Source organism: Tachyglossus aculeatus, chromosome 22, assembly GCF_015852505.1.
Source record: "Tachyglossus aculeatus isolate mTacAcu1 chromosome 22, mTacAcu1.pri, whole genome shotgun sequence".
Lineage (NCBI taxonomy): Eukaryota > Metazoa > Chordata > Mammalia > Monotremata > Tachyglossidae > Tachyglossus > Tachyglossus aculeatus.
In genome coordinates, this window is record NC_052087.1 from 32,716,419 (window position 1) to 32,736,486 (window position 20,068).

Genomic DNA, 20,068 nt, shown 5'->3' on the forward strand with positions numbered 1-20,068 from the left:
CTCAGTGGAAAGAGCCCGGGCTTTGGAGTCAGAGGTCATGTGTTCAAATCCCGGCCCCGCCAAATGTCAGCTGGGTGACTTTGGGCAAGTCACTTCACTTCTCTGGGCCTCAGTTCCCTCATCTGGAAAATAGGGATGAAGACAGGGAGCCCCCTGTGGGACACTCTGATTACCTTGTAACCTCCCCAGCGCTTAGAACAGCACATAGTAAGCACTTAATAAATGCCATTATTATTATTATTATTATTATTATTATTATTATTATTATTATTATTATTAGGGGCCTGGTCATCTTGTATCTACCCCAGTGCTTGACACATAGTAATAATAATAATTCCGTTGTGTACGCCCAAGTGTGTAGTCCAGTGTTCTGCGCAGAAAGTGCTCAATAAATACTATCAATCAGTTGATTGATTGGGATTTCCAGGGACAAGCGGTTGCTCATTGCATTGTTGATGGATTGACTGGTCATTTCTCCAGGATTTTTCCTGGGTGTCCTGTGGGGGCTCAGTGCTGGAGTAGCAGAAAAGCTGCCCGGTGGGAGGTGGGAGCCAAGAAGTGGATGGAGAGTGGAAAGGGGGCTAGGAGAGTCAGGGGTTGCAACCTTGAGTTGGGGTGGGAGTATGGGGAGCCCTGTTATTATTATCATCCCCATCGTCATTGTATTTGTTAAGCACTTATCGTCTATCAAGCACTGTTGGACTATTCAGGCCGGACACGGTCTCTGTCCCACAAGGGGCTCACAGTCTAAATAGGAGAGATAACATGTATTGAATTCCCATCTTACAGCTGAGGAAGCGAGATGCTTAACCTCAAGGCCCAGCAGAAAGGAGCATTTCTGGGTAGAAATGATTCCCAGGCCAGGCTGGGTCTGCAGAGCTGGGGTGGAGCTTGGCCAGAAATCTGGGAGAGTCGGGCAGGGCTCTGGAGTCCCGCCATGGGAGAGAATTCAGAGCCGGCCTGAAGACGGGGACAAGGGATTTCTTCCCCTTTGATCCCGGCTCCGCCACTTAGCTGTGTGACTTTGGGCAAGTCACTTCACTTCTCTTGGCCTCAGTTCCCTCATCTGTAAAAAGGGGATGAAGACTGTGAGCCCCCCGTGGGACAACCTGATCACCTTGTAACCTCCCCAGCGCCTAGAACGGTGCTCTGCACATAGTAAGCACTTAATAAATGCCATCACTATTATTATTATTACCAGTCAGCCAGTCATTCGTATTTATTGAGCGCTTACTGTGTACAGAGCACTGTACCTTGTGCTTTGGAGAAAACGATAAAACAATATGATCGTGCACAGAACCCCAGCAACCCGCTCTGGTCCAGTAAAAGAGCCAACGGGGGCCTCTCTCACAGCAGGGGCCACTCTCAGGGCCTAGACCTTGGGGGTGGACGTTAGCCACTAGAATTGATCAACATGGAACGGCGATGGGCGATAAGCCGCCCATGGTGCAAGGGGCCCCCCATCCTTCCCGGGGGACCAGGGAGCAGGAGAGATAGCAGCTTAGACCGTTAGTCTGTGAAATCAGCCCCTCGTTTTGACCCAACTGCCCAGGCCGTCACTTCCCCATTCTGTTGGCTCTCCTCCCCTTCATTCATTCAATCGTATTTATTGAGCGCTTACTGTATGCAGAGCACTGTGCTAAGCGCTTGGGAAGTACAAGTTGGCAACATATAGAGACGTCCTTACCCAACAGTGGGCTTACAGTCTAGAAGATTCCCCTTGGCCTCTCCCCGACGCCCTCCCCACAGTGCCCCGAATACCCCCACCGAGAGTGGCTGGAGGGAAGACTAGGTGAGACAATAATAGCTGTGGTTAATAATAATAGTAGTTTTTGTTAGGTGCTTGCTATAATAATAATAATGGCATTTATTAAGCACTTAATATGTGCAAAGCACTGTTCTAAGCGCTGGGGAGGTTACAAGGTGATCAGGTTGTCCCACGGGGGGCTCACAGTCTTAATCTCCATTTCACAGATGAGGTAACTGAGGCCCAGAGAAGTTAAGTGACTTGCCCAAAGTCACACAGCTGACAAGTGGCGGAGCCGGGATTTGAACCCATGACCTCTGACTCCAAAGCCCGGGCTCTTTTAACTGAGCCATGCTGCTTCCCAACAAACTAAACTCTTCAGGCCAACAAATTAAGCTCTTCAGCATGCTGAGACACCAGATAGGTGGGACTGATAAGAGGAAGAAACCCCTAAATCTATGAGGATGAACAGGGCAGATGAGCTTCAGTATGGGCTGTGATGTGAGCTAGGCTGTGAGCCCGTTGTTGGATAGGGACCGTCTCTATATGTTGCCAACTTGTACTTCCCAAGCGCTTAGTACAGTGCTCTGCATACAGTAAGCGCTCAATAAATGCGATTGAATGAATGAATGAATGAGCTTCTCTGCTGGGGAGAAGAACAGAATCATCCAAATTGCAACTGCTTGGTGATGGGTTCCATGCTACCATCATCAGAATAATGGCGGTATTCATTAAGCGCTTTCTACATTCAATCGTATTTATTGAGCGCTTACTGTGTGCAGAGCACTGGCCAGCACTGCAGTGGGCTCGAGATTGATCAGTTCAAACACGGCCCCTGTCCCACATAGGACTCATAGACGAAGAAGGAGAGAGAACAGGGATTGAATACCCATTTTATAGATGAGGAAACTGAGGCAACAGAGAAGTCGAGTGCCTCACCCATGGTCACACAGCAGGAAAGCCCCCCGTGGGACAACCTGATGACCTCGTAACCTCCCCAGTGCTTAGAACAGCGCTTTGCAAATAGTAAGCACTTAATAAATGCCATTATTATTATTATTAAGCACCGAGTAGGATTAGAACAGTGCTTTGCACATAGTAAGTGCTTAATAAATGCCATTATTATTATTATTATTATTATTATTATTATAACCCAGTACCTCAGACTCCCAGGCCGTTGCTCTTTCCACTAGGTCGTGCTACCATCAGGCACAAACTGGGGAAGAGTTCTCCCTAGGCTCCAGTGCTTAGAACAGTGCTTTGCACATAGTAAGTTCTTAATAAATGCCATTATTATTATTATTATTATTATTATCATCATCAACTGTTCGCTTCAGTGTGTGACAGTGGATAAAAGGGCCGGCAAGTGCTAGGCTTTGACTGGCAAAGGGCGAGAGACCTCGAAACTCACGCGGGGTCTTGCTACTCCATAAAACTGGGAATTACTTGGCCTCACCTGAACTAGTTCCTGAAGACAGTGGAGCTGAAGGAGGGTCAGGGAAAGACAAGCAAGATGATCAGGGGATAAAGAAGCTTCCTTTGAGGAAAGTTGCCAAAATTAGGGCTCTTCCACCTGGAAAGATGAAGGCGAGGATGGGCCAGGGGCAAACAGGGAATTGCTTTTCATCATCATCATCATCATCATCAATCGTATTTATTGAGCACTTACTATGTGCAGAGCACTGTACTAAGCGCTCGGGAAGTACAAATTGGCAACATATAGAGACAGTCCCTACCCATCAAATCCTACATTAAGTCCAGGGGTTACCTGTTGGAGTTGGGAAGCAGCATGGCTTAGTGCTCACCTCCTCCAGGAGGCCTTCCCAGACTTAGCCCCCTTTTTTCCTCTCCTCCTTCCCATCCCCCCCGCCCTACCTCCTTCCCCTCCCCACAGCACCTGTATATATGTTTGTACAGATTTATTATTCTATTTATTTTACTTGTCCATATTTACTATTCTATTTATTTTGTTAATGATGTGCATCTAGCTTTATTTCTATTCACTCTGGTGACTTGCCACCTGTCCACATGTTTTGTTTTGTTGTCCGTCTCCCCCTTCTAGATTGTGAGCCTGTTGTTGGGTAGGGACTGTCTCTATATGTTGCCAATTTGTACTTCCCAAGCGCTTAGTACAGTGCTCTGCACATAGAAAGGGCTCAATAAATACGATTGATGATGATGATGATGACTGTCTCTCTATGTTGCCAACTTGCACTTCCCAAGCACTTAGTACAGTGCTCTACACACAGTAAATGCTCAATAAATACGAGTGAATGAATGAATGAATGAATGACTGCAAAGAGCATGGGCCTGGGAATAAGAGGACCTGGATTCTAGTCCTTACCTGCTGTGTGACCTTGGGCAAGTCACTTCATTTCTCTCTGCCTCAGTTCCCTAATCTGCAAAATGGGGATTCAATACGTCTTCTTCCTCCTACTTAGATACTGTGAGCCTCATGCGAGACGGATAGTATCCAATCTGATTATCCTGGGAGCTTAATACAATGTCTGGCTCATACTAAGTGCTTAACAAGTACCATTAAAAAAAAAAAACCAAACTCAGAAGATGGGTGAAACATTGAAGGAAAGGAGAAATTGCATTACTGGGTCAGACCCATGATCCATCCAGTCTGGTATTTTATCTCAAACAGAACTGGGTGACAGTTGTCCTCCTGGATATCCCTCACCCTGTGGGTGGCATCTTAGTGATAGCAAGGGGGTGGAATTTATTAGCCCAGGAAATTGTGAGAGTGGAAAATAGAAGCTTCAAGGTTTGGAGAATTTTGCGGATGAGTGGTATGCAGTGGATTGCTAGAGGAAAGTTAGGGATGTAATAGGAAGTTGCCTACCCCTAAACCTCAGGCGGGCAACCATCATCTGGTTCCTCCAACCATCCCATGACTTCCTTTGGAGACCGAATACTCTGTTGGCTGGACCATTGATCTAATGCAGGGATGGGATTTCTTACCATCATCAATCGTATTTATTGAGCGCTTACGGAGTGCAGAGCACTGTACTAAGTGCTTGGGAAGTACAATTTGGCAACATATAGAGACAGTCCCTACCCAATAGTGGGCTCACAGTCTAAAAGACTTATGTCATTTCTTATGTCCTATGTTTACACCCACCTCCTTCACATCCCTAAATTCCAATTCCCTGAGGCCAAGGGTGGGCTGAACTCAGAAGAGGAAAAGGCATCAGATATAGGGAGACCAGAAGAATTGCCCCAAGAAGTGGTTAGCCATTGCCCCCGGGAGAAAGACCCGGGAAAGAAGGGGAACCAACTAAGGTGTCCCACATTTCCCTCCATTTCTCCAGTCTGGTCTCCCAACCCATACCACCCTACTCTTCCTTCTTGCCTGCCATGCCACCTCTTTGGGATCTTGGGCCTGACTTTCATTCATTCATTCATTCATTCATTCATTCATTCAATCGATCATATTTATTAATAATAATAATAATAATGGCATTTGTTAAGCACTTACTATGTGCAGAGCACTGTTCTAAGCGTTGGGGGGGATACAAGGTGATCAAGCTGTCCCACGTGGGGCTCACAGTCTTCATCCCCATTTTACAGATGAGGTAACTGAGGCTCAGAGAAGCTAAGTGACTTGCCCAAGGTCACACAGCAGACATGTGGCGGAGTCGGGATTCGAACCCACGACCTCTGACTCCAAAGCCCGTGCCCTTTCCACTGAGCCACGCTATTTATTGAGCACTTACTGTACTAAGCGCTGGGGAGAGTACAATACAACAATAAGCACACACAATCCCTGCCCAGGATTGAATTTACAGTCCAGAGGGGAAGACAGACATTCTTGTCTTATGCCGTTGAGTTGTCTCTGACCCACAGCGACTCCATGAATACATTTCTCTCAGAATGCCATCTGCAATCGTTCTGGTAGTGTATTCAGAGTTCTTGGTAAAAATCTGGAAGTGGTTTACCATTGTCTTCTTCTGCGCAGTAAACTTGAGTTGCCTCCCTCTATTTTCTCCCATGACACTGCTGCCCAGCACCGGTGAGTTTCAGCTTGTAGCAGATTTCCTTTCACTCGCTAGCCACTGCCCAAGCTAGGAATGGAGTGGGTAGGCCTCTGCTTGACTCTCCATCCCATTGCCAAGACTGTTAGAGTCCTGGAAACTCTCCGGGTTGCGACCCTGAGAGGGGCTTGGGAGAAGACAGACATTAATATAAATAAATAAGTATATAAATAACCTAAATTCTAGCTATACTCCCATCACTACCCCCTCCAGCCCCTCCAGCCCTCTAGGATAAAGGCTCCCACCCTTCTCTTCCTACTCTTTGATAGTCTCACCGGATCCTGAGCGTTTTTTGGAGGGGAAGGATGTCCTGAAAGGCATTTCAGGATAGGGAGGAGGGAACGTGACAGGTGGGAAGCTCGGGCTTTCAAGCTAAGAGCCACCGTCCCGTGGAAGTCAAAGTCCTTCGGTGAGGAAACTTCTCCTCCGGGCCATCATCATCATCATCAATCGTATTCATTGAGCGCTTACTGTGTGCAGAGCACTGTACTAAGCGCTTGGGAAGTACAAGTTGGCAACTTATAGAGACAGTCCCTACCCAATAGTGGGCTCACAGTCTAAAAGGGGGAGACAGAGAACAAAACCAAACATACTAACAAAATAAAATAAATAGAATAGATATGTACAAGTAAAATAAATAAATAAATAGAATAATAAATATGTACAAACATATATACATATATACAGGCCAAAGAGGAGACTTCATCCATTCTTCTTCCAGCACCCTGGCAGGGAAGAGAAAGGCACCTGCAGGAAAAGGCCTCCACCAAACCCCGGGAAGTCTGGTGGTTGCTGGAACAGTTGCTGTGACTCTGAGTGTGCCCTGAACTCTGAGATCCAAGGAGCCTGGAATTCTGCCCTTCTGGCTCAGAATCCTGCTGATTTTAATAATAATAATAATAATAATAATAATAATAATAATGGCATTTGTTAAGCGCTTAGATGTGCAAAGCACTGTTCTAAGAGCTGGGAAGGATACAAGGTGATTAAGTTGTCCCACGTGGAGCTCACAGTCAATCCCCATTTTACAGATGAGGTAACTGAGGCTCAGAGAAGTTAAGTGACTTGCCCAAGGTCACACGGCAGACATTTGGCAGAGTCGGGATTCGAACCCCTGACCTCTGACTCCAAAGCCCGTGCTCTTTCCACTGAGCCACGCCGCTTCTGATTTTGTTTTTAGTTCACGTATTCCTCTTCATGTTGTATTTTATTCCTTCATCTTTCCTAATGAGTCGGTCTACAAGCGCTTCTTTCCTCTTGTCCTCTTAGGAGAAGCAGCGTGTCTCAGTGGGAAGAGCCCGGGCTTTGGAGTCAGAGGTCATGCGTTCAAATCCTGGCTCTGCCAGTTGTCAGCTGTGTGACTTCGGGCAAGTCACTTCACTTAGACTGTGAGCCCGCTGTTGGGTAGGGACTGTATATGTTGCCAACTTGTACTTCCCAAGCGCTTAGTACAGTGCTCTGCACACAGTAAGCGCTCAGTAAATACAATTGATTGATTGATTGATTGATTCTCTGTGCCTCAGTTCCCTCATCTGTAAAATGGGGATTAAGACTGTGAGCCCCCTGTGGGACAACCTGATCACCTTGTAACCTCCCCAGTGCTTAGAACAGTGCTTTGCACATAGTAAGTGCTTAATAAATGCCATCATTATTGTTATTATTATTATTATTAGGAAGTGAGCTGCCCCTCGAGTGGCAGGGACCATATCTAATCCCCACTGATGTATTTTCTCCTACATCTTAGAACAGTGCTCTGTATACAGTATGTACTTAATAAATACTTTACTACTACTTCCCTAATACTTTAGGGAAGCAGCGTGGCTCAGTGGAAAGAGCCCGGGCTTTGGAGTCAGAGGTCATGGGTTCAAATCCTGTCTCTGCCAATTATCAGCTGTGTGACTTTGGGCAAGTCACTTCACTTCTCTGTGCCTCAGTTCCCTCATCTGTAAAATGGGGATTAAGATTGTGAGCCCCCTGTGGGACAATCTGATCACCTTGTAACCTCCCCAGTGCTCAGAACACTGCCTTGCACATAGTAAGCGCTTAATAAATGCCATTATCATTATTACTGTTATTGTTATTAGGATATGAGCTGCCCCTCGAGAGACAGGGACCATATCTAATCACCACTGATGTATTTTCTCCCAGAATTTAGAACAGTGCTCTGCATGCAGTATGTATTCAATAAATACTTTACAAGTATTTCTGGGTTCTAATCCCGGCTCCACCATGTGTCAGCTGTGTGACTTTGGGCAAGTCACTTAACTTCTCCGAGCCTCGGTTGCCTCATCTGTAAAATGGGGATTAAGACTATGAGCCCCACTGGGGACAACCTGATCACCTTATATTCCCCCCGCCAGCGCTTAGAACAGTGCTTCGCACATAGGAAGCGCTTAACAAATGCCATCATCATTATTATTATTATTATTTCTAATCTACTACTACTACTACTACTAGTACTACTACTACTACTGGAGAAGCAGCGTGGCTCAGTGGAAAGAGCCCGGGCTTTGGAGTCAGAGGTCATGGGTTCAAACCCCGGCTCCGCCGCATGTCTGCTGTGTGACCTTGGACAAGTCACTTCACTTCTCTGAGCCTCAGTTACCTCATCTGTAAAATGGTGATTAAGACTGTGAGCCCCCCGTGGGACAATCTGATCACCTTGTAACCTCCCCAGCGCTTAGAACAGTGCTCTGCACATAGTAAGCGCTTAACAAATGCCATTATTATTATTATTATTATTATTACCACCATGATTTCTCCTCTGTATAGTGAGGGCAAAACAGTTGGAAAGGGAAATGACTGCTAAAGTAGAGGACCCAAAAGGGCTATTCTGGGGGAGTAATAGCTGAGGCAGGCTTTCTCCCCTGCTGCATCCCTGGCTCATGCTCCCCACAGCTGCCTCAGTGCATCTCCCAACAGGCCATGAGCTTCTCCCTAGTAAATTAATTGTGATATTTAAGCATTTGGTATGCATCAACCACTGGAGCAGAAACAATATAAGCAGATTGGACTCAGTCCCTTTCCCCACCCTAGGCTCACGTTCTAAGGGGGAAATGAGAAAAAGTGTTTCATCTCCTTCTACAGATGAATAAACAGCGAAGTTAAGTGACTTACCTAAAGTCACACAGCAGGGAAGTCTTGGGGCTGGGATTAGAACCCAGGTCTTCTAACTCCCAGGCCCGAGTGCCTTCTACTAAGCAGAACTGCTTCTACATACATGTTTTTTAGTCGACAGCACTTTCCAATACCCAGATCATATAATAATAATTTTGGTATTTGTTAAGCGCTTACTATGTGCCAAGCGCTGTTCTAAGTGCTGGGGGAGATACAAGGTAATCAGGTTGTACCACATTGGGGCTCACAGTCTTCATCCCCATTTTCCAGATGAGGTAACTGAGGCACAGAGAAGTAAAGTGACTTGCCCAAAGCCACACAGCTGATAAGTGGTGGAGCCGGGATTAGAATCCATGACCTCTGATTCCAAAGCCCGCGCTCTTTCCCCTAAGTTACATATGTTCCCTCTTCATCCTGCTCCTCTTGACCCAGACAGCTGGGGAACCCCAGGATGTTATTATTATTATTATTACTATTATTATTATTATTAATAATAACTGCGAAATTTGTTAAGTGCTAACTCTGTGCCAGGCACTATACTTTACGCTGAGATAGATACAAGCTAATCAGTTGGCTACAGTCCCTGTCCCACATGGGGCTCACAGTCTTAATCCCCATTTTACAGACGAGGGAACTGAGGCACAGAGAAGTGAAGTGGCTTGCCCAAGGTCACACAGCTGACACGTGGCAGAGCTGGGATTAGAACCTAGGTCTTTCTTACTCCCAGGCCCAGTCTCTAGCCATTAGGCCATGCTGCTTCTTGGCTCTAAGGAGGGCTCTTTTAGGGGGCCAGAGGAGGTGGGGAGAGAGAGCGCTGCAGTGGAAAATGGACATTGTCCAGTGGAGTCTACCCCATGTCCTTTTTGTATGATATTTTGTTAACTGCTTTCTAGACTGTGAGCCCACTGTTGGGTAGGAACCGTCTCTATATGTTGCCAGTTTGTACTTCCCAAGCGCTTAGTCCAGTGCTCTGCACACAGTAAGCGCTCAATAAATACGATTGAATGAATGAATGAATGAAAAGTGCTTCCTCTGTGTCAAACACAGCTCTAAGAACTGGAGTAGATACGAGTGAAATAGGTTGGACGGGCCCTGTCCCACATGGGGCTTTGTCTTCCCCCATTCTCAACCCTGTGATCACTGACCAATCAATCAATCATATTTATTGAGCGCTGACTGTGTGCAGAGCACTGTACTAAGCGCTTGGGAAGTCCAAGTTGGCAACATACAGAGACGGTCCCTACCCAACAGTGGGCTCACAGACTAGAAGGGGGAGACAGAGAACAAAACAAAACATATCAACAAAATAGAATAAATAGAATAAATATGTACAAATAGAGTAATAAATCCGTACAAACATATATACATCATCATCATCATCAGTCGTATTTATTGAGCGCTTACTATGTGCAGAGCACTGTACTAAGCGCTTGGGAAGTACAAATTGGCAACATATAGAGACAGTCCCTACCCGACAGTGGGCTCACAGTCTAAAAGGGGGAGACAGAGAACAAAACCAAACATACTAACAAAATAAAATAAATAGAATAGCTATGTACAAGTAAAATAAATTAATAAATAAATAAATAGAGTAATAAATATGTACAAACATATATACATATATACAGGTGCTGTGGGGAGAGGAAGGAGGTAAGGCGGGGGGGTGGGGGGGGCTCAGTCTGGGAAGGCTTCCTGGAGAAGGACCAATCAATTAATCGTATTTATTGAGCGCTTACTGTGTGCAGAGCACTGTACTAAGTGCTTGGGAAGTACAAGTTGGCAACATATAGAGACGGTCCCTACCCAACAGTGGGCTCACAGTCTAAGAGGGGGAGACAGAGAACAAAACCAAACATACTAACAAAATAAAATAAATAGAATAGATATGTACAATCAATCAATCAATCAATCGTATTTATTGAGCACTTACTGTGTGCAGAGCACTGTACTAAGTGCTTGGGAAGTCCAAGCTGGCAACATCTAGAGACAGTCCCTACCCAACAGTGGGCTCACAGTCTAAAAGGGGGAGACAGAGAACCAAACCAAACATACTAACAAAATAAAATAAATAGAATAGATATGTAGAAGTATGTACAGGATCCCTGCCCAGCTCTGTCCACCCCAGTCGCTTCTGCCCATTCAATGGGCATTTTTGAGACGGTAACTGGGGGTGAGCCGCCTCTCCCGCGCTCCGGTTCGGAGGCTGAGCACCTATAGCATATTCACCTCCTCCAGGAGGCCTTCCCAGACTGAGCCCCTTCTTTCCTCTCCCCCTCGTCCCCCTCTCCATCCCCCCGTCTTACCTCCTTCCCTTCCCCACAGCACCTGTATATATGTATATATGGTTGTACATATTTATTACTCTTTATTTATTTATTTATTTATTTATTTTACTTGTACATTTCTATCCTACTTATTTTATTTTGTTGGTATGTTTGGTTCTGTTCTCTGTCTCCCCCTTTTAGACTGTGAGCCCACTGTTGGGTAGGGACTGTCTCTATGTGATGCCAATTTGTACTTCCCAAGCGCTTAGTACAGTGCTCTGCACATAGTAAGCGCTCAATAAATACGATTGATTGATTGATTATAGCGCAGACCTCCTTGGCCTGGTGCGGAGGGGAGGAGGAAGAAGGGGTTGAGGGGGCAGTTGATGAGGATGGACAGTTGAGAGTCCTGCTGGTTATCAGACCAGCTATCTCGCCACGGCTGAGGCAATCCCTCCTTCCCCATGGGCACTTCCCCAAAGGCTCTCCTATAAGGGGCTGGGCTAGAGCTGGGCCTTCAGAGCTTTCCACCGCTGATCCCAGCTCCTTGGCTTCCCTGGAAGGTGAGTAACCTCGCACAGAGGTGACCACCCATCCTCTCCTTCCTTCAGACCCCATCCGCCTCGGCTTCCCTAGCCCTACTATCCCCACGAACAGGGGAGAAACGTGGGGCTGGGGCTGGGGATTTGGGCTTTCTGCTCCTGTGGTGAGAAACGGTCCATAAATGTAAAAGATGGAGGGTGGTAGAGGTCAAATAATTCAGTGGCAATGGCCCCCACTGAGGTTGGTAAGTCCTCCATCCAGCGTCCACGGCTTTTAAAAGAGAGACACGCCTTCTGCCGCAGGACTCAACTGAGATGAAACTCCCTCTGGTTCTGTTGCTTCTCCTGCTGGGGACGGCCTCCGCTCTCAGACTCAGTGAGTTCTCTCTAATCAATCAATCAATCAATCAATCGTATTTATTGAGCACTTACTGTGTGCAGAGCACTGTACTAAGCGATTGGGAAGTACAAGTTGGCAACATATAGAGACAGTCCCTACCCAACAGTGGGCTCACAGTCTAGAAACCAACTCTCTCTTTCTTTCTCTCCATCTCTCTCTCTTTCCCCCACTTTCTTGTGATATCTGTTAAGCGCTTATTATATGTCAAACACTACTCTAAACCCTGGGGCAGGTACAAGTTAATTAGGTCAGACACAGTCCCTGGCCCTCATGGGGTTCGCTAAGAGGTTTTTAATCTCCATTTTACAGTCAGGATGAGAATCTGGGTCTTCTGACTCTCAGCCCGTGCTCTTTTCACTGGGCCACGCTGCTGGTCTTTCCTCCCGCCCTCCCATTTGCTCCCTAGGGTTGTACTTCAGGGAAACTCCCTGGACTTGAGAGCAGATGTAGCGGCTCAGCTGCCCTAAATGTCCCATCTGCAGCGTGGCTCAGTGGAAAGAGCACAGGCTTGGGAGTCAATTGTCAGCTGTGTGACTGGGCAAGTCATTACTCTTCTCTGTGCCTCAGTTCCCTCATCTGTAAAATGGGGATGAAGACTGTGATCCCGCCGTGGGACAACCTGATCACCTTGTAACCTCCCCAGTGCTGAGAACAGAGCTTTGCACATAGTAAGCGCTTAATAAGTGCCATTATTATTATTATTTTATTATCGTTATCCGCCCAGTCCTCACCATTTCACCTGGTCTTCGGCCCCTTTCCCTTTCCATCAGAGGGAGGGAGGTGGAGAGGGGATGAGGAGAGGGGCCTCTCTGGTGATCCTTCCCCCTTCATTCCAGGCCACAAGGCCCCGGAGCCCGAAGTTCCTGCCGGAGAGGGTGTCGAGACCTCTGGGGATGACGGCTCTTGTGAGGAAGAGGAGGACAAGGAGACGGCCCCCGAGTCCGTGGCTGAGGACGACATCCAATGTCCCAAGGAAGAGGACGTAATCCGCCTGACAGGGAGCCCAGGGTGCAAGACCTGCCGCTTCGTAGTGGTCAGGAAATTGCTCCCGTTTAACCAAGCTAAGGTGAGTGGGAGCGGAGGCCGGCTGACCATCTGGAGCAGGGGAGCGGCCAGCGCTCCAGGAGAAGCCGCTTTCCCACAGGTCGTCGTCCCCACAGCTGGATCTCAGAGGCCGCATCTGAGGGAAGGAGGGATAGTGGAGGGCAGAGGGATGGACGGTTGGAGGGGCGGGAAGGAAGCCGGGAGGTAGAGAAGGTGGGAAGGGGAGAGGTGCAAAAGGGAAGGAAAGGAAGGAGAGATGGGGAAGGGAGTGGGTGAGGAGACTGAGTTGGGGTCCTGGCCACTGCCCGAAAGCTGCTGTTGGACTGGTCGGTCAATCCGTCAGTCAGTCATATTTATTGAGCGCTTACTGTGTGCAGAGCACTGTACTAAGCACTTGGAAGAGTACAATATAACAGTGTAACAGAAACATTCCCAGCCCGCAATGAGTTTACAGCCTGGAGGGTGGTCCCTGGTCCCTGACGGTGTCGGGACTTCAGCTGCAGGGGGTGTGATGTGATCTCCCCTCCTGCCCCTCTAATCTTCCTCCCTGTCCTGGCAGAATGTCTGCAGGAGTTGCTACAGGGGGACTCTGGCGTCCATCCACAGCTACGGGTTCAACTATCGGATTCAGAGGTCGGTCCAGTGCCTCAACCAGGGCCAGGTCTGGATTGGAGGACGAAGAGTTGGCTGGGTAAGAAAGCAATGGCCAGGCCCATCGCAGCCCGTCCGTCCACCCTCCGGCTCACGGGGCGGGCCTCTGCCAGCTCCGTCCCCGCATCTGCCCCATCCACTGCCCTCTGGGTCAGAGCAGACGGAACTTCCAGAGATGCTACCACCCTGGATTCCTTGAAAATCAATCAATTAATGGTATTTATTAAGTGCCCATTAATAATAAAACTAACAGTCCTTGGTAAACACTTACTATGTACCAAGTACTGTTCTAAGCGCTGGGGTAGATAAAGGTTAATCAGGTGGGGCACGGTCTCTGTTCCGCATGGGGTTCACACTCTTATCCTCACTTTATGGATGAGGTAACTGAGGCACAAGAAGTGAAGTGACTTGCCCAACATCACACAGCAGACCAGTGGTGGAGCCGGGATTAGAACCCAGGTCCTTCTGCCTGCCAAGCCTGTGCTCTATCCACTAGGCCACGCTGCTTCCGTACAAAGCGCTTGGGGGGGTTCAATACATAAGAGTTGGTAGAGGTGTGATCCCTGCCCACAAGGAGCTAACAGCCTAGTGGGACCAAAGGAAGCGAAGGGGCGATAAGCCTTGGGTGCTGGCATGGATTTGGCTCCCCTGATAACATGGCACAGAGAAGTGACTTATCCAAGGTCACAAAGCAGACAAGTGGTGGAGCCGGGATCAGAACCCATGACCTTCTGCCTCTGGCTCAATGGAAAGAGGCCGGGCTTTGGAGTCAGAGGTCATGGGTTCAAATTCCGGCTCCACCACTTATCAGCTGTGTGACTTTGAGCAATCACTTAACTTCTCTGGGCCTCAGTTACCATCTGTAAAATGGGGATGAAGACTGTAAGCCCCCCGTGGGACAACCTGATCACCTTGTTAACCTCCCCAGTGCTCAGAACAGTGCTTTGCACATAGTAAGCGCTTAATAAATGCTATCATTATTATTATTATCCACTCTGCCATGCTGCTTCTAGAAAAGAGGAACCCAAGGATCTGTCCAGGATAATGCCCATCAATCAATCCTTACCATTTATTGAGTGCTCACTGTGTGCAGAGCACTGAACTAAGCGCTTGGGAGAGGACAACAGAATTAGTAGATAGAATCCCTGCCCTCAAGGAGCTTACATCTAGCCAGCTAGACAGACAGTTAACTGTGTTACAGACAGGAGAAAGGAACTGAGTATATAAGATTTAAATGCTTCGTTGGGTTGCAAGTACTCCAGTGCTTATTTGTCGTAAAAGTGCCAAAGTGAATCCACTGGGAGTTTCTGCAACTCCGATTCCCCTAAATTCCCCATGCAGCTAATCATCTTTTTCTCAGTCAGTCAGTCAGTCAATCATATTTACAGAGCACCAGCCTGGGAGTCAGCAGGTCATGGGTTCTAATCCTCCTTCCACCGCTTTTCCGCTATGTGGCCTGGGGCAAGTCACTTAATTTATCTGGGCCTCAGTTACCTCATCTGTAAAATGGGGATTAACCCCATGAGCCCCATGCGGGACAGGGACTGTATCCAATCCTATTTGTTTGTACCCACTCCAGCACTTCGTGCAGTGCCCGGCACATAGTAAGTGCTTAATGGTTACTTGACATTACTAGGTTAACGGTTACTCTCCTCGACCCCCTCCAATCTGGCTTCCGTCCCCTACACTCCACGGAAACTGCCCTCTCAAAGGTCACCAATGACCTCCTGTTTGCCAAATCCAACGGCTCCTACTCTATCCTAATCCTCCTTGACCTCTCAGCTGCCTTCGACACTGTGGACCACCCTCTTCTCCTCAGCACGCTATCCAACCATGGCTTCCCAGATTCCGTCCTCTCCTGATTCTCCTCTTATCTCTCTGGCCGTTCATTCTCAGTCTCTTTTGCAGGCTGCTCCTCCCCCTCCCATCCCCTTACTGTAGGGGTTCCTCAAGGTTCAGTTCTTGGTCCCCTTCTGTTCTCTATCTACACTCACCCCCTTGGTGAAATCATTCGCTCCCACGGCTTCAACTATCATCGCTGATGACACCCAAATCTACATCTCTGCCCCTGCTCTCTCTCCCTCCCTTCAGGCTCAGGTCTCCTCCTGCCTTCAGGACATCTCCATCTGGATGTCTGCCCGCCATCTAAAACTCAACATGTCCAAGACTGAACTCCTTATCTTCCCTCCCAAACCCTGCCCTCTCCCTGACTTTCCCATCTCTGTTGACGGCACTACCATCCTTCCCGTCTCACAAGCCCGCAACTTTGGTGTCATCCTCGACTCCGCTCTCTCGTTCACCCTTCACATCCAATCCGTCACCAAAACCTGCCGGTCTCACCTCCGAAACATTGCCAAGATCCACCCTTTCCTCTCCATCCAAACCACTACCTTGCTGGCTCAGTCTCATCCTAGCCCAACTGGATTACTGCATCAGCCTCCTCTCTGATCTCCCATCCTCCTGTCTCTCCCCACTTTAGTCTATACTTCGCACCGCTGCCCGGATCACCTTTGTGCAGAAACGCTCTGGGCATGTTACTCCCCTCCTCAAAAATCTCCAGTCGCTGCCAGTCAACCTACGCATCAAGCAAAAACTCCTCACTCTCAGCTTCAAAGATCTCCATCCCCCCGCCCCTCCTACCTCACCTCCCTCCTCTCCTTCTCCAGCCCAGCCCGCACCCTCTGCTCCTCTGCCACTAACCTCCTCACTGGGCCTCATTCTCACCTGTCCCGCCGTCGACCCCTGGCCCACGTCCTCCCCCTGGCCCGGAATGCCCTCCCTCCGCACATCCGCCAAGCTAGCTCTCTTCCTCCCTTCAAAGCCCTACTGAGAGCTCACCTCCTCCAGGAGGCCTTCCCACACCGAGCCCCCTCCTTCCCCTCCTCCTCCCCATCCCCCCGCCCTACCTGCTTCCCCTCCCCACAGTACCTGTATATATGTTTGTAGAGATTGATTACTCTATTCATTTTACTTGTACATATTTACTATTCTATTTATTTTGTTAATGATGTTCATCCACCTTTATCTTTATTTATTCTGGTGACTTGACACCGTCCACATGTTTTGTACTGTTGTCTGTCTCCCCCTTCTAGACTGTGAGCCCTTTGTTGGGTAGGGACCGCCTCTATATGTTGCCAACTTGTACTTCCCAAGCGCTTAGTCCAGTGCTCTGCACACAGTAAGCGCTCAATAAATACGATTGAATGAACGGATGAATGAATGAATGGTTACCACCGTTACTGTTGTTATTATCGTTATGATTCGATCTCATCCCCCAAGAAGGTGAATCTTCACCCCCTCTTACCTACCCTTCCCCCCTCTCCTGGGTAGGGAAGATGCCTGAATTTTCGCTGGCTTGATGGGAGTTCCTGGAATTACACTTACTGGGCAGCGTGCCAACCTAGAAGGGGCCGAGGTCGTTGTTTGACGCTGTGCACAAGAGGTGAGGAAGGGCTTGGTCAGTCAAGAGGGAAGGGGTGGGGTATGGACACAAAAGCTCTTCCAGGGCTGCCTGCTGATTCTGGGTTGTCCCTGGAAGTCACAGGCTTTAAAACCGGCTCTGCCACTTGCTTGCTGTGGGACTTTGAGCAAGTCTCTTAGTTTCTCTGGGCCTCAGTTTCTTCATCTGTAAAATGGGGGGTTCAATATCTGTTCTCCTTCCCCCTTAGTCTGTGAGCCCCATGTGGGACATAGGTATCATCTCGGATCTACCCCAGCGCTTAATCCATTCAATCGTATTTATTGAGCGCTTACTGGGTGCAGAGCACTAGGCTAAATATCAATCACGTGGCATAGTGGAAGCAGCATGGCGCAGTGGAAACAGAGCAGGCATGGGAGTCAGAGGGTCATGGGTTCTAATCCTGACTCCGCCGGTTGTCTGCTGTGTTACCTTGGACAAGTCACTTTACGTCATTGTGCCTCAGTTACCTCATCGGTAAAACGGGCATTGAGACTGTGAGCCCCACGTGGGACAGGGACTGTGTCCAACCCGATTTGCTTGTGTCTACCCCAGCGCTTAGAATAGTGTCTGGCACATGGCTTAACAAATACCACAATCAATCGATCAGTTGTATTTATTGAACACTTACAGAGTACAGAGCACTCTACTAAATGCTCGGGAGAGTACAATATAACAGAGTTCATTCATTCATTCAATCATATTTATTGAGTGCTTACTGTTTGCAGAGCACTGTACTAAACGCTTGGGAAGTGCAAGTTGGCTGGATATGCTCTCTGCCCCCAAGGAGCTCACAGACTAGTGGGGGAGACAGACGTGAAAACAAAATATGGATCAGTGCATTAGTGCTGTGGGGTTGGGGGAAGGATGAACAAAGGGTACAAATCCAAGTGCCGTAGTGATGCAGAAGGGAGAGGGAGAAGGGGAAATGAGGGTTTAGTCTGAGAAGGCCTCTTGGGGAGATGTGATTTTAATAAGGCTTTGAAGGAAAGGAGAGTGGTGGTCTGTTATATAGAGAGGGGGAGGGAGTCCCAGGCCAGTGGCAGGAAGTAAGCACTTAACGAAAACCACAATTGTTGCTATTATTAGGAATGCGGAAAGACCCTGGATGTCAATATGGAGTAGGGGATGGTAACAGGGGCCTTGGGGGAGGTAGGGAGGGTGGAGGGATTTTGTGTCTACGGGTCCAGCTGAGAAAGACACATTCTGGGTACTTCTCTCTGACGGTCGGCAGGACGGAACGGATAAAGGGATGTTAGCTCAGTGCGTGGGGAGGGAGGGGAAGAAAATCCGGCGTGAGGGCTGACTTTCCCTCTCCCTTCCCAGGCGGACACTGGCGTCAGGCCCACTGTTCTCGGTGTCTCCCCTCCATCTGCTCCTATTGATCCAGCCCCACCTGGGATTCGCAGCCCCTGCCGGTTGCTCCTTCCTGGTCCTGAGGAGTCAGCCTGTCCCCTTGGTGCCCTTCTCCCTCCTCAACCACCCTTCCCCCACAACCTCCTCTGGAATAAACTCAGGCTTCTGGCAGCACTTCCTGACTCTGCCGTGGTTTCTGTGTGGGATTTGGGAGTGCCTGCGACACGCCAGGGGAATTTTGAACCCGGTGCGAGATTGAGGAGGCTGGGGGGAGGGGATGGGGCTGGAAGGGACTCTCTGGGGTAGAGGATGACGCCAAAGGAACTGGCCTGGTTCCAAATAACGTGGCAGTCCCCTGACATTGAACCCCTTCTTCCATCTCCCCCGGTCCAACACGACCCCAAAAGCAGAGAGGGAAAGGCAAGGAAGAAGCCTTCTCCTGAAAGAAGCCAGGCTCAGGAGGATGAGCCCACCACCGGTATTTGAGGAGGTCATGGGGGGATAGTTCTTTGGGCCACTGCAGAAACCTCTGGTCCCTCCGGCACCTTGTCCACCTGTTTCAGCGCCCCCCACCCCGCCCCAAGTTACCCTAAAAGGCTCCCAGCCCCAAACCCTCAAACTCCCCTCTGCCACTGAGCCTTCTGCTCTGGTTCTTCTTCTCACTGTCAGGGAGGGAGTGGCAGGCTCCCCTCTCTAGAAGCAGAGTGGCTTAGTGGATAGAGCACGGTCCTGGGAATCAGAAGGACCAGGGTTCTAATCCTTGCTCCACCCTATGTCTGCCATGTGACCTCGGGTGAGTCACTTGACTTCTCTGTGCCTCAGGTACCTCATCTATAAAATGGGGATTAAGAGTGTGAGCCCCATGTGGGACAGGGATTGGGTCCAACCAATTAACTTGTATCTACCCCAGTGCTTAGCACATAGAAAGCTCTTAATAAGTACCATAATTATTTATGTGTTTAGGCATTTGGCGCGGTGTCCCATGGAGTCCCAGGGAAGGCGATAAACGTTGTCCCCTTCTGCGCCATGATGAGGCCTAACTGGAGCTAGGATTTGGTCAGCATCACCGAGCAAATGGTGGCAACTCCAGGCCATTCCCAACTCTTACTCTCCCTGGCAAAACACTGTGGGATTTAGCTGGGTCTCTAGCATGGGCTCCCCCAGGTCCTGGTATCCTTGGAAGACTGTTTGCCCCCTCTCCCTCTCTCCGGTACCCTCAACCCCAGAGAAGATGGGGACAGTTCTTTTGGATTTTGTGTCTCGTTCTCACACAAGCCTACCCATCCTCCCATGATTCCTCTCCACCCTCAACGTAACCAGTCAAGCACTGATCATCCTGTAGCCTAGGACAAGGGAGGGGAAGCCGAGGGATGAGATAGGGTCAGGGCTGGGCCAATTTCTCATTCTTCTATTCCTCCTCAAACTCCTGAGACCTGCAATCTCCAGGGAG

The 20,068-nt window shown here is 48.8% G+C and overlaps 1 protein-coding gene across 1 annotated transcript; it reads left to right on the forward strand.

Moving 5' to 3' along the window:
• The first annotated feature begins 12,025 nt into the window (after positions 1-12,025).
• LOC119943919 (bone marrow proteoglycan-like) lies at positions 12,026-18,675 on the forward strand. Its single transcript, XM_038765124.1, has 5 exons — positions 12,026-12,086; positions 12,947-13,176; positions 13,714-13,845; positions 17,136-17,247; positions 18,589-18,675. Exons 1-5 carry the CDS (start codon positions 12,026-12,028, stop codon positions 18,645-18,647), a joined length of 594 nt encoding a protein of 197 aa, XP_038621052.1. The 3' UTR covers positions 18,648-18,675.
• Positions 18,676-20,068: the final 1,393 nt, after the last annotated feature.